Here is a 15,187-nt window from a genome sequence, read left to right on the forward strand (position 1 = left end):
TAGCAGGCACTGCTTGTGAATACTAAATTCTAAGCATCCAAACCCCAAACTTAGTGAAGAGTTATATACAAATAAAGAGAATATTGAATAAATAATTTTGTATATGCATATAATAGTGAACATAACAGACAGCAAGGCACTGATAGAGTTCAAAATATGGACTTCAGACAAAATGAGCCAACGAGACATATTCACCATGTATCAACAACAGGTTTTTCTTGCTAATTTGGATGCTGTATTAATAAATACATACATATAAACACGACCCAAACATCTTGTGTCAATGAACTCATTTCCCTAAATTAGTCTCTTGTAAGGTATCGATGACACTGCCTTCTATAAAAACCCTCGGAACTTCATTCGCATAATTCAGTGTGAAAAAATCGCGTGAAGTGAAAGGTGGTACAGTGACGAGAGAATATTCTCAAGATGGCAAGATCATTGGGATATTTATCCCTTTTCTTGGCGTTGCTCGCATTATATGCTCAAGTGGCTCAGAGCAATCCATCGACATATAACAAAAAATCAGTCGTTAAGACAATTTATTCCTGGGACACATTCCATTACGATTTTCTTTCCCACAGCAGTGAGTTCTTGTCAGATTCTTAGTCACATTCGACACGAGCGTCTAATGTTCTTCTTCACTTCTTCTTCTGTGCAGAATATGCTGATGTAGGAGGATATCAGTACTACAATGCCACCAGCATTCTTCCATTGTATTTTTCCCATCATACCGAAGATAGTTGCATGTACATGGCTATTCCGAGATGGTCACCGGGAGTTCCCTGCACAGTTGTGTACTTTAGCACAAAAGACTATCACCAAACATCTTCACCCCATTTTAGATGCTTCACCACTGCTGAAAACAACTATGTTCCGGTAAGAAAATTAAACTATTTAAGAATTATTTTAGTGCTTATTGAACGAGTATCCAATTATATCCACAAATGAGTGAAGTATTAAAATAATTCGTTATTTTGTTGTAAATTAGGGTTGGTTCGGTGTGGATAATCTAGCGGAAGAAGGCTACAATATTTATCCCAGCGACTCTTATCGTTACAAACGAAGTGCTAAATCGAGTTTCAGAGGTCATTACTACAGTACTGCTTCGGATGAAGTGGAAGAAGAAGAAGATGATGACGATGAAAGCAGGAGGAAGAAGCCTAAACCGCCGTATTACGGCCATGGTAGCGATGGCGGCCATGGAGAGTACTACAAGCCTTCCTACAGCCACGGCCACGGACATAAAAATAAGCCAGGCCATCATGGCTCCGTGGTTTATCCCATATATCCAACGTAAGTCATAACCAAATCCAATCTTTCTCTGCTTTTAAATATATTAAACACTTTTCTCAACTATTTCTAGGCCACCCCCACCCCCGCCGAAAACTGAACCTCCGCCACCGCCACCAACGTACAAACCGACCTACAAACCCACGTACAAGCCAACTTATAAACCCACGTACAAGCCAACTTATAAACCCACCGAACCAACCTATAAACCCACTTACAAGCCTCCACCGCCATACAGTCCTCCATCATATAAGCCTCCAACACATAAGCCCCCATCATACAAACCTCCAAGTAAGCCAGATAGTCCGAAGTCGTACCACTTCATTTCCGTCGAAAATACTTCCATCAATCAAAAGTGTAAACGGTTGTACTTCCTCGACACTGGAACTCTATCGTATCCTAAAGGAGATATCTATATTCGTCCTCCAGCTCTCTATGGTTTCCCAATTCAGGGATGCGACGAGAGCACACTGGATCAACCTCCAGATCTGAGAGTCTTCTTCCCAGACTATGTGTACGAAGATCCTACAGGATTCCACAAATTCGTAGTAGACACTTATGGATCCTGTAATGAATTTTACATATATATTGCTAACGTCAAGGATAATAGGATCGTCGTATACGACAATGTGAAGAAGTACTTCTGGTACTTCGAACACGATACATTCCAGCCAGGAGCAGAGAGAGCTTATATTTCAGACAATAATCTCCCGCCTCAGGATCCATTCAATTCGGGTGTTTTCAGCTTGGCTTTGGGTCGCTCGACAAAATATACCAACAGAGAGGTCTTTTACGCTCCAGGATCCAGCTATGGTCTCTTCAGGACTGGCACTGAAGTCCTCAGAGATAAGCAATTGTCTCCCGGAGACCCATCGTCATCATACTTTGAATTTCTTGGCTATCGCGGCCCAGAAAATCAGGCAACTTTTGATTACGATGATTCTGTTCAATCACTTTTTAGTATTTCCTGGGTGACGAACAGATTCACCTGCTGGAATATTAATAAGCCACTCATAGAAGAGAATGTTGTCACGTTGTTTAGTGATCTTCAATATGGAGTAGACACTTGCAGTGATAGCGATGGACATCAATGGCTCATGTTCCGAAATTTGGAAATCGACTACAATAAGTATAAAGATAAAGCGAGTGTTAGTGATTACTATTATCGCGTTTATCGTACAAAGCTTGTTGATCTTGTGCGAGGATCTGATTGCGAGTAAAGATTTTCATATATCTATGTAAAATCTGTATCTGTTCTTCTGAATATATGATAAAATTCACAAAATATTCATCAACAAGCTGAACAGGTTTTCTCGCCAGAGAATATTAATATTACAAGAAATATTTCAGAGGTCAATAAACTTAATTCACTAATTTGATATACATATATTTTCTTCATTTCTTTTGACCATATAAAGTATCTGTCCAATTCCTTGAATAGTCAGTATAGCAGTGTCCAATGGTGTGAAAGGAAAGTAAGAAGCGAAATAATAAAATTCGATGGAAATGGAATTTATTACACTTATTTTGGTCACATTTCTTTTGGGCACCACTAAAGTTAACATTTTATTGGCATCAGCCGGAGTTCAACATGTTTCTTCTTGGGATGTGTTTAAGTTCTCGTCTCTTCCACACGATCGTGAGTTGTGATTGTAAAGTTACAAAGGGCATGACATATTCACATGTGTATGTGATGATTTTGTTGAAAAAGCATTGACGAAAGTGGGCGGATATCAATACTACAAGAGCACCAGTGTCACTCCAGTTTCCTTTGGCTATCACACATCGGCTAAGTGCTTTTATTTAGGACTTCCCAGAAGAGCGCCAGGAAATCCAGCCACCGTAGCATACTTCAAAATCAAGGACTATCCACAAAAGTCTTCACCTCCACTCAACTGTTTTCCCACATGTGAAGACAACTATGTGCCAGTGAGTAATCAGTCCAGCATCGAAGAGTTATACACATTTTATTGTAAATATTTTGCTTAGGGTTGGTTTGGTGTCAACGATCTTCAAGAAGATGAAGATGAAGTCAACATTTATCCAAATTCATACAAAGTAAAACGAGATATTAGTGAGAATCCAAGCGAGGGGAGAGAATATGATGATTATGATGAGTTCAGACACAAAAGACCCAAGCCTTCTTATGGAAATCCACAAGAATATTACAAACCCAACACAAATTATGGTCATAGTAAACCAAGTCATGGTAATTACCATGGTGAAACTCATCATGTCTATTATACGTAAGTTTATGCAGTGAAAAAAACCTCTTTTATATGTTTATTGATAAACTTGTAATGCTTTGCAGCCCACCGATCAAAAAACCGACAACTCCACCCACAACTAAGACGCCCACTAAGCCAACGATTAGAACAACAACTTACAGACAAACGAGACCAACCTACAAATTCACAAAGCGTCCAGAAGCTACGACAACTCCTAAACCGACAAAGCCACCAAGCAAACCTCCTCGAGACGTTTTTCACTTCGTTTCGGTCTACAATGCATTTACAGTGGATCAATGCTCCCGTCTATTCTTCATGGATCTGGGTACTTTAGAGTATCCCGAAGGCAATATTGTAATTCGTCGACCCGTTTTCTGGGCTTTCGACATTTTTGGCTGCGGTGAGATCTCTGAAGACAGAGTGCCAGCACTCAAGCTAACTATCCCCGATAGCGTGAGCAATGACGCAACTGGGCTCGATTTCACAGTTGATGTCTACGGGTCGTGCAATGAATTCGCCGTGTACATTGTGAATAGCAGAGATAACAAGTATATTGTGTATGATAATGTGAAGAGAAAATTCTGGTATTTTAAGCACGAAACATTCTATCCAAGTGCCGCGGAACCATATTTATACGACGCTCCACCTACAAATCCTTTTAATTTTGGAATCCTGGCCATTGCAGTGGGCGGAAGAACGGAATACACATACAAAGATGTCTACTACGCTCCGGGATCCGGGTTGGGGTTATTCAAGACTAATTCGGAAATCCTTCGAGATCAGTCTCTGGCACCGGGAAGTTCAACATCGCCAGACTTTTATTATGTTGGTTACGTTAATCCGGATAGTATAGTGGCAATGTTCTATGATGAAATCACTCAGGTTCTCTTCTTCGCCCATATAGTTACTAATAATATTAACTGTTGGAATACAAATACCCATCTAACAGAGCAGAATGTGGCCACATTATTCAGTGATCTCACTTATGGAATAGATCTTTACTTGGATACAAATCGAAACCTTTGGTTCATGTTAGCTAATGTAAACATTACATTCGCCGAGGATCTCACTCCCACGATTTATGGTTACTTCTATAGTTTATATCGCGTAGGAATCGATGATATCATTCGCGATACTGTATGTGATCCACTTAGAATTTGATGTAATATGTGAAACCCACGTAGAAAATGCATCTCAAGACAATCTATATGAAAATGTGGTTGAACAGAATGAAATTTCTTAGGCGTCAGAGAATCTCTTTAGGAACATAAAATCAAACAGGTTTCATTGCCAAAATGAATTCCGTATTCATAGAATCTGTTTAGAGCATGTGTTGGTGGTCAATAAACTCTCTTTCTAATCCATACATCTTCTGTTGGTCTTTTTTCCCTTTGTCGCATATAAGGAAAGAACTTTCCACCAAATCAGTGTGACAGCATTCAATGGTGAAAGCAGAAGCAACTCAACAATGTTTCTAATTTCGCTTATTGTTATACTTGTGATACAAAATCCACTTGCAAGAAGTGATAATTTCTCATCTAAAATAGTTCAGAAAGTATTCAAATGGAATTCATTTGAATATGATTCACTCCCACAAAGTCGTGAGTTCATTAGAGTGTTAAAAAAAAAACTCGGTCATAGTTGAATAAAATTATATCTTTTCTCTTCAGCATTCTCGGATGCAGGAGGACATAAATACTACACTAGTAAAAATGTTCTAGCGACTTCTTTTGCATATCACACGAAATATGATTGTCTGTTCATGGCCTTTCCAAGGGTGCAACCAGGAATCCCAGCCACAATGACGTTCATATACAACTTAGGATATCACGATCAATCTTCTCCTCGTCTGAGTTGTTTTCCCACGTGTGAAGACAACTATGTTCCCGTACGATTGCATCAAAGAATTCGTTTAGTGATTGAATATTACATAAAAACTCTTTTCCTCTCTTCAGGGTTGGTACGGAGTTAATCATCTTCGAGAAAGTGACCGCAATATTTATCCTGCCTCTTCTAAAGCTAGAATGGACATGAGTGAACCTTCACTTGAAATTGATGAAATAGTATATGACGATTATGTCAATGGTGAACAGGAAATGCAGAATAAGTCATCGACAAAATCGTTCAGAGCAGTTCGCCGAACCACTCATAAACCCCATTATGTCCCTCCTTTCTTTCCTCCCAATAAACTAACAAAGCCAATTCCAAAACCTTTATTAACGCCTCTTGGCCGAAGTGTCTATCATTTTATATCGATTTATAATACTTTTCTAGTCCCTAAATGCTCCCGATTGTTTTTCATAGACACTGGAACCTTGCAATATCTCGAGGGAAATATCGTGATTCGCCGCCCAACTCTTTGGGGATTTAAAGTTGATGGATGTGATCAAAAGTCCTTGGACAAATCACCAGTGCTCAAAGTTGCAATTCCTGATAATGTGGTAAACGATGCCACAGGACTCTATGATCTTGTCGTGGATGTTTATGGGTCATGTAATCAATTTGCCGTCTATATAGTCAATTGCAAGGACAACAGCATAATTGTTTATGACAATACAAAGCGAAACTTCTGGTACATGAAGCATAAGACATTCGATCCAGTCGCTGAGAAACCCTTTGTATTCGAACACATTCAGCCTCAAGATCAAGTTTCTTTTGGAATATTGGGAATTACACTTGGTTTAAAAACCCGATTCGCGTTTAGGGATGTCTTTTATGCTCCGGGAACAAGCTTTGGTCTTTTCAAGACAAACACAGAAGTTCTGAGAGACGCAAGTAAAGCTCCAGGAGATCCTTCGTCGCCAGACTTTTCCTACATTGGCTATCGTGGCCCACAAAGTCAAGTGATGATGGCATTCGATGAGAAGACTCAAGTTGTTTTCTTCATTCACTTGCTCACCAATAAACTGACCTGTTGGAATTCAAATAAACCCCTTGTGTCGAAAAATGTGGCCACACTATTCAGTGATTTGCAATTTGGCGGAGATATTTTCATAGACGACGAAAGAAATCTTTGGTTTATGCTCACAAAAATAGACTTCGATCTCCTGGACACTTCAGTGTATAATCCAGTAATTCGAAGCTATGTTTACATTCTCTATCGCTCACATATTGACAATATTATTCGCGGTACTGTGTGCGATCGCTAGAAGAGCATAAGAAGGCAAGTGTGATGGAGTTTCCCGCTTCTTAAGGAAAACATTAACACTTCACTTGGATTAGGGGTACGATTTTATTAGTAAACAGTGGGAAATCGTCTAAATCACAGAATTCCCCCAGGAATCCTTCAATCTATTAAATAACATTTCATGTTAAATTCAATGAATAAAATCCTCTGTGTCTTCATAAACATTTCTCTCACTCTCTTTGAATCCCTCAGTTAAAGCACTGGAGTCTTCACAGGCAGTTCCTTGAATGGCTTCGTCCACAGAGACACGGAAAAGTCTTGCATTCACTTCTTTGGTGTCCATTCCAGACACTCTGAACTTCAAGGGTCTATTGGCGAGTATCCACAACTGTCCGCGGGAGTCAATCTACAAGGATAATCATATTTGTTACAGATTCAAGAAGATAAACGAAGAGAACTTACCGAAAGGTCTAATCCTTCAACGTCTGTGGCATTGAAATTGGTAACTCCAATGTGATCAGGAGTGAGTGGACGCCTCACATTCCAGCACCTGATACTCTGCTCTTGGGCATCAGCGTAGAAGATAACTCCATTCTTCGGGTCAAATGCATGACGATTGGCCTGAAGCTGTTGACCGCGATAACCGATGAGTCTGAAATCCTCAGGATGGAAATTCGTCTGTGCCCTAGACTCATCCTTCAACACCTGTGTCGATGTAGCAAATTGACCAGTTCCCGACAGGGGAATGTAGTAGGCTGCCCTGTAGCCTAAGGAGTCCCGCCAGCCCAATGTGATGGAATTTATGCCCTCCTCAATAACATATTGATGATCTCCGGCAAGAATTGCACTCTCTCGAATCACGGGATCGAATGAGTAGTGTTCATTGAAAGTCCAAGTCTTTTCCGCGCGATAATCATGCACGATAATTTGCCGTCCGATGGAATCTGGGATGTACACGTGAACATCATCACAAGTGCCATTCTTGGCAAAGTCCAGAGCCAAATCAGCCAAACCAGCTATATCGCCCACTTGATCCTCACTGAACTCTATCCTCTTGATCACCTTAAAGGCATCCTTGGAGCAGCTCTTCTCCGGCAATTGAACCACCCAGAGGGAAGGACGATGCACCACAATTATCTGGTCAGGATAGAAAATGACTCCAGTGTCTAGGAACCACAATCTGTTGCACTTGCTGTCGATTATTGGGGTGCTGACTGATACAATGGGCTTTTCTCCTTTAACATCCCTCGTCTTCCTCGACACACTTTCCGCGGAAGTCATTTCTTTGGCCTCACTGAAGAATCCCTCCTTGAGCACATTGAGTTCTGCACTTGGGATTGGGAAAGCCTTGGGACTGCTGCCCTTCTTCCAGTCCTTAACGCAGAAGGCGCCAATTGTAGCTGGAATTCCTGGTTGACGACGTGGAATAGTCACAATCATTGCCCCACTCTTGGCATGATATGCAACTCCTGACGGATGATTCCCACTGGCAGAGTAGAAAGGATAACCACCGACTGTTCCCGTCGTCTCCACGTCCGTCCACTCAAGAGCCTTCCACGAGAAGACTTCCGGCTGGGCGTCACCTGCCCAGCAAGTGGTGAGATGAAGGATGAAAATCGCAAGGAAAATCCTCATGATGAGACAATCGCACTCAGCACTGGTCAGCTAAACAACTGAGCGGTTTCACTCTCACTCAGGGCTCTTTTATAACAAACACACCGCGACGCCTCATGTCCAATTTCACCTCTCCATCGGAGTGAGTGAAACTCCCGGACTGTAGTTCATTGACATCGAAATCTTTTTGCCATACAAACACACAAATCGCTCTCTTTTTTCAATCTCCACCAACAATAGAGCACCCAATTTAAGGGCGCAGATTTTATCTAAATTTCACACAATCTATGAAAAATTCCCCAAAGCAAAATGAACAATTTCATTCATTCTTCTGAACATTTCAACTAAATTTCACTACATGTGCTCACACTTTGCGCATCAAGAGATGAATTAATAGACAAGGTGATTGTTTTGTAGAGTGCAAAAGCCATAAAAAGAAGGGAGAGAGTTATGCCTCAATTTTTTCCATAACTCCATCTGCACTCACCTCTTACATGATGAATTGATTGTTCCTCGTCATTTCATGCTTCAATCTCCGTCGACAACAGCCCTCACAGTCATCACGAAGCAGGTGAATGTTCCAGGAGGCCGTCTGTCGCCTGTAAACACCCACAATCACAGAAAGCCGATGTGATCAGTGATCTTCAGCGCGACATCTTTCTCAATGGAAAATTTCCACTGAGTCACTCATTAAGTCACCGCGAACAGGTTGTTTAATCAATTTCATCATCCCCTATTTCCACAAGGACTCGCTCTCCATGAACAAATTGCACGCCAATTTCTTCTGGTAATGAGACTGATTTTGTAAGAAACTTCAATGATGCTCGTATTTACAAATTACGTGTACAAAATAAGCGTGAATCTGCAAGCCATTTGTTTCAATTTGCCGCTAATTAATTGAACAGTGTGTTTACGATGAAATTCAATGAACAACATGAAGTGTTTGGAAAGATTCTGCACGTGAATGATGAGGTGAATTAATAGATTTCATAACAAACCTGCTCAGAGAGTTGCACTCATTTATCGCCAACGTGCCGAGTGATCTTCAAGTGAATATATAAATTTATGAGAGAAATTTCATAAGTCAACGCACATTCACACTTGAAATTTATTAGAAGATTAAAGCAGTTTCGCGGAAATATCTCCTGATGTGACTCAAAAGGCAACTCAATCGAAAATTTTGCTTACCTTTTACATACTTTTGATTGATTCGTTCTGCGTCTTGGAGAAAAATCCTTAAGTCTCGTGTCTTCGATGGATTCCCTGGAATTAAACAATACAAGAAAACACATCATAATTTATATTTTAAAACATTTACAACAATATTTGAACCGCAAATCAATAGAAAATCCAAACTTATTTTTCATCTCTTGTATATTTTTACATATTAAATATTTTTATTATACTTTAGAATAAAAGAAAAAAAAAATACCATTCACAATGTTCAATAAAATTAATTAAGTTGCATTGCGACAATGGCATTTAGCGCCTTTCAACTTCAAATTTGCAGCAAAAAGTGTAGCGCTGAAAAGGAGACCTTTGTTTTTGTACATTAACATTTTTTTATCATCTCTCAAACTTGCAAATTCCTCCAGTGAATATAAAATTTTATATTATATAGTAAAAATGTATGCGTTGCAGCGCCAGCAGGGACAAGAAAAGAACATTTAAAAAGTATTCCTATTTCCAAAAAGTCCACTTCAACTTTCTCTTTCTCTTCAATTTCATCGCTTTCAAGCAATTTTGCCAATTGATCAGTTTTCTTCCAAAGGGGAGGGGGTGTATTGTCGACGGTGTCTTTTGCTTTTTGGTGCTCTCCTTCTCCGCCTCGCCCCAAAGTTACACATTTATAATAGACTCCCGGCCTTTGCCCACGCCAACCCACTTCACGGGCACTTTGAGGTCCTTCTCAATAAACCGCACATAGTCTTGGGCATTCTTCGGCAGTTGACTGAACTCCCTCACGTTCTCCGTGCAAGTCTCCCATCCAGGAAGCGTGGCATACTCCACCTCCACATTGGCGAGATCAGTGACAGATCCCGGGAAGTACTCTAGCCGCTTGCCATTCAATTTATACCCGACGGCCACCTTTATCTCCTTCAGCGTGTCCAGAATGTCGAGCTTTGTTAAGCACAAATGTGTGTATCCATTGACAATGGAGGTGTAGCGCAGGAGAACCAAATCCAGCCAACCACAGCGTCTTTTCCTCTTAGTCGTCACGCCAATTTCGAAGCCACGCGACTGCAGAGTGTCACCAATTTCCTGAAAAGTCAATACAGCAATATTAATTGACTTTCTTTTACCTCAATTAGAGAAAAAAAATAATGGGCCTTACATTGCGCTGCTCTGACGGGAATGGGCCATCTCCCACGCGGGTTGTGTACGCCTTCACCACACCCACAACATCACTGATCACCTGAGGTGGAAGACCGAGTCCAGTCAGGACTCCGCCGATACTGCAATTGCTGCTCGTCACGTAAGGATAAGTGCCAAAATCAATGTCCAGCATAGCGGCATTTGCTCCTTCGACGAGCACCTTCTTTCCCTCCTGAATAGCTCTGTGCATGTAGAAAACAGTGTCGCCAACAAGAGGTCTCAACTTCTCAGCAAATTCCTTATATCTCTCGAGTTCGCTCTTCACATCAACATTGAGCTCGGGAAACATTCGCTGATAGAGTGAAACGCAAGCTTGTAGTTTCTCACTGAAGAGTTCAAAATCCCCGAGAAGATCACCCACTCGGATTCCATTCCTTGTGGCTTTGCTCGAATATGTCGGTCCAATGCCCTTCTTTGTTGTGCCCAGAGATTTGCCACCCTTCTCCGCCTCCTGCAGACCATCGACCTGCTGATGGAAGTCAAACACAAGATGAGCACGATCTGAGACAATCAAGCGCTTCTCCCAGCCTTGCAGACCCTTGGCTTCGTTCTTCTTCAACTCATCAAACAGGCCCGGCAAGTGGATGACAACGCCATTTCCTGCAAACAAGATTCATTAAAATCATCATCAATTTGCCATATTACTTAATTGTCGATTGTTTGCCGTTTTCAATGTGTTAATAATATTCTTCAGGGACAATTCAGCGATGACATGCAATTGAGTTAAATGCGCTGTCACGAACTGATCCCAAAATAGACGCATTTTGTTAAACTTTCACCCTCCTCTTCCATTACATTTGCAGTAATGAGAATATATATGTACATATACACGAAGGATTCACTCCTCCTCATGAAAAACTTACAACCAATTGGTGCTAAAGATACCAAATGGCCTCGAAATTTTATTTTAATAAACTTCGAAGGCTTTTTGCATTATTTAACGTGATGGAAAGGACGGAAATAATTCAACTATGAATTTTCTTTTCCGCCTTTTCACCGTTTCTCATTGAATTATTTAAAGGTATTGTAAGAAAATGTCATAAATTCTCCTTCTCTCTTGTTTCATCGATAAATTTCTCGTTTTGCTTCGCATTTTATCTAATTCCCATTTCAATTTGTCAGGGAAAAAGGCAAGAGTTTTATACATTACTTACTAGCCACTCTCATTAAGCAGTGGCAAAGCAAGATTATAGATAGATATTGACTTTCAATTAACGAGAGGTTCACAATTCTGAGAACCATGACCCAAAAAATGCTACAATAGCAAAAATTCAAGTGAGATTCATCAGTAAGAAGAGAGAGAGAGAGAACCACATAAACTAATTAAAATCAATTAGTTTTCATATCCACTGCTTTTTCTTTGCTCTCTTCAGCACTTTTCAAGGGGATTTTTTCTGCTATCTTCTTGCCTATTTATTTTTCCACTCGACTCGCAACAAAAAAAATCTTACTCAATCATTTATCCACAAACAGAGAGAGAGAGAGAGTGGATTATCTTATCTAAATTGCACAAGAGATATTTGGTAGACTTTGCAAATTGCCAAAAGGAAGTCACGGGTTTAAATTTAACCCAACCATAAGCTAATAATTTTTGCTGTCGTGTTAATTTTGAACTTTGACTTCAATAAAATATCCGTGTTAATTGGGTTCTATTTACACGTTATCATCTCTCCACTCAAGAATTGAGCAAAACAGCAGAATCATCACAATATTATCTCTCTTTTCCGCATCATCTTCAAGAGACAATTCCACTGATGGGTGATAATCTTGCGCTATCACAACGTATAGAGGCTAAAACCAGTGAAGTGACACAGAAAATTGAAAATTTACTGTAGCGATGCAGCTTTTTACTGTCTTTTCCTTGTCAACTCACGGAGTTGATAAATTTTTTCACCCACTGCGACTGTTTACAGTCATTACGTGTGTTTTATCAGCAGTGATGAACATTTTTTACGCCTCTATTTCATACAGTATTTTCATCTTTCTGTATGTGCTGATGAGAGATATACTTTGTCAATTGTATATATAAGAAAAAAATAACTGTTTCACAAATATTTATACAATGCAATTTTGGCTCAAGTGAAACCACAGCAGAAATGCTGACAGCAATTTATCATCACATTTTGCAAGACACATAAAATCTATTAAAAAAAAATTACGATCTTCAGCTCTAAAGCGTGATTATTTAACCAATTTAACCCTAATCTACTGTATAAACTAACTATGCTCCACGAGTATTTCCTTGATCGATGATCTCATGTGTCTGTCAACAAATATGGTTTGCAAAAATAACATACGAAACGGTGCAAAATCCAACATTTACAATGTAAAAGCACATCGCTGCTTATCATTAGAGTATTGAAAGTAAATTTCTCTCAGTCTTCCTCTGTTCGTGTCAAGAGTGTCACTTATTTTGTAATCGATAAGCGCGCAGTTGATAGCATAACATCATGTGCTATCAGCGCGGCAAAAAGTAAATAGAGAGACATTAGCATTCCTCCAATACTCACCAATTACTGATACGCATTTCTCATTGATAATCCCACTGGGAAGCAGATGAAAGTCATATTCCACGCCATTCACACACACTGTGTGACCAGCATTGTTGCCTCCCTGCGAAAATGGAATGAATTGATATAATTTCAATGATTGAGTAGTGAGAAATTTCTGCATCTTTTTTTCTTTCTTTCTTCTCTATACTACTATCTCACACGCCTTTCAATTGCACTGGCCTCAATTTCATTCTCTCTCTCCTCCTCTTCTGTGCCACAACTCAACAGTCGCACTTGAGCGACGGTCAACAGCTCGACATTGAACTTGAGCACACGCCGAGGGAGGGAAAGTGATACCCAGCCTGATCTTTTGCATTCCTCGAGGGCCTTCTCAGACCCATGACACTTGCTAAAAGCATACCTTATCCACTCACACGTGCGCCTCATCTCCTCTTGCCCACCCTCGGGAAAATGTGGGTGGAAAATTCACATTCTTACATGTTTATTCGCCACTCGTGAGAACCAAAAGACGGGCCCCTCACTGTGTGAGTGCGCGCTGTTTCGTAACAAGAATCAAATAGACTTGGCACAGTGCCAATTTTTTTTAATAATTTGGCCAGGGACACAGCCTGGGAGCTTCTCGGATTTTTTTTTCTCCCGCCACGCCCCCCTCCCAGCAATGGCAAGGAAAAAGGCAACAAAGATATAGAGCTCAAAGTTAAATTTAAATGCAAAATAAAAGCTTCAGAGAAAAAGTGCACAAATTCTTTCTGGGTGGGAAAAAAAAACAACTTTGCAAATTGAGAGCCTAGATGTGAGCAGAGCGCTTCCAGCTGTTCGTGATGTAGGAAAAAAAATAAGTAATAATTGTGATGAGCAATGGAGAGAGGAAGAATGGAGGTAAATAGATGAGCTGTGACGAGCCCATAAATTGTATGGGTGAGCGCGGGAAAAGGAGAAAAAAAGAGAGAAACAAACAGATCACATGAATGGACTTTAAAAAGAAGGCAACAAAAAACGAGCGATTAGCGTAATTCGCTTACGTAAAGAGTCTGACAGAGAGAATTTTTTCAAGTTCTCCCCATTTAGTGCCTTACTCCGTCAAACATCACATACTTCCCAGCGGGTGCGAGATACTGGCCATATTTGGGACAAAAAGCCACGATTTCATTTGACTCAGTTTTTGAGTCTGAGAATGATGTCACGGGAATTATTATGGAAGAGTCTTTTGTGTGGCTGAAAGAGAAGAATTCTTGCTATTAGATCAGGCGCACAAACTATTCTTTTTTGCAATATTCTTCTCACCCATTTTTCCATCCATCGGAACTTCACTCTGCCACTGTCCAGAACATATTTCCCAATGCACGATGACTTGTGTGGAAAATCACAAAAGGGGATCTACACACCCCCTCTTTTTCCTCACACACCCCCTGTCTGAGAGACTGTCTGATTGGCCAACAATGAGAGAAATTGTTTAATATTTTGGTAGGTATGAATGCCTAGCGGAGTTCTTATGCAAGAGATATGTATAACTTTTTGGAGTGAGAGAGTATTGAGGCCAGAATAGAACTCTGTGGCGAGTCACAGTCACATGATTGCCAAAGAGCATTGGGCAGAAGTACAACAATTGCAAAACAACTCACCTGACACCGAGACACAATGTCCATGCCCGTGGCGAGCATATCCACGACCTTTCCCTTGCCTTCATCGCCCCACTGGGCGCCCAGGACCACGGTGACGCCCTTCCTGGCATGCTTATCGTCTCCATTCAGTAATGCCTGACCACTAGCCATCTTCTCCTTATCTCTCCTCGCAGCAAACTACTCGCAAATTCTCCTCGGGTGTCTTGTGTGCGTCTGCTTTTTTATGCTTCCGACCACTCTGCTTCAGCTCGTGTGCCTTGGTACAAGTTTCTTTCCTCAGCTGCACACCAGATACTCCTCAACAAACAATTTCAGCACAATTTTCACAACTAACTGCTGCTGCGATTGACGACAAACAACTAATGTATTGTGAAATACTATTTTCACAGCACACCACCGGAAAACTCTGGCTGT

The 15,187-nt window shown here is 40.6% G+C and overlaps 2 protein-coding genes across 2 annotated transcripts; both read right to left on the reverse strand.

Moving 5' to 3' along the window:
* Positions 1-6,838: 6,838 nt before the first annotated feature.
* LOC132258427 (L-dopachrome tautomerase yellow-f2-like) lies at positions 6,839-8,283 on the reverse strand. Its single transcript, XM_059755754.1, has 2 exons — positions 7,111-8,283; positions 6,839-7,054 (listed from the first exon to the last, which is right to left on the reverse strand). Exons 1-2 carry the CDS (start codon positions 8,281-8,283, stop codon positions 6,839-6,841), a joined length of 1,389 nt encoding a protein of 462 aa, XP_059611737.1.
* A 1,656-nt stretch (positions 8,284-9,939) lies between these two features.
* On the reverse strand, positions 9,940-15,175 carry LOC132258537 (adenylosuccinate synthetase). The gene is made up of 4 exons (XM_059755870.1): positions 14,774-15,175; positions 13,149-13,251; positions 10,598-11,238; positions 9,940-10,524 (listed from the first exon to the last, which is right to left on the reverse strand). The coding sequence occupies exons 1-4, from the start codon at positions 14,921-14,923 to the stop codon at positions 10,102-10,104; spliced, it is 1,317 nt and encodes a 438-aa protein (XP_059611853.1). The 5' UTR covers positions 14,924-15,175; the 3' UTR covers positions 9,940-10,101.
* Between the last annotated feature and the right edge of the window lie 12 nt (positions 15,176-15,187).

This window comes from Phlebotomus argentipes, unplaced genomic scaffold (assembly GCF_947086385.1).
Source record: "Phlebotomus argentipes unplaced genomic scaffold, Phlebotomus argentipes genome assembly scaffold_4, whole genome shotgun sequence".
NCBI classification, from domain to species: domain Eukaryota; kingdom Metazoa; phylum Arthropoda; class Insecta; order Diptera; family Psychodidae; genus Phlebotomus; species Phlebotomus argentipes.

Excerpts from the sequence above, each read along its gene's own strand:
- LOC132258427 (XM_059755754.1), bottom strand. The coding sequence starts at position 8,283 with ATGAGGATTTTCCTTGCGATTTTCATCCTTCATCTCACCACTTGCTGG. Across the intron at positions 7,055-7,110 it reads TTGAAGGATTAGACCTTTCG|ATTGACTCCCGCGGACAGTT; the intron begins GTAAGTTCTCTT and ends TTATCCTTGTAG.
- LOC132258537 (XM_059755870.1), bottom strand. The coding sequence starts at position 14,923 with ATGGCTAGTGGTCAGGCATTACTGAATGGAGACGATAAGCATGCCAGG. Across the intron at positions 11,239-13,148 it reads GAAATGCGTATCAGTAATTG|GAAATGGCGTTGTCATCCAC; the intron begins GTGAGTATTGGA and ends TCTTGTTTGCAG. Across the intron at positions 10,525-10,597 it reads TCCCGTCAGAGCAGCGCAAT|GAAATTGGTGACACTCTGCA; the intron begins GTAAGGCCCATT and ends TTGACTTTTCAG.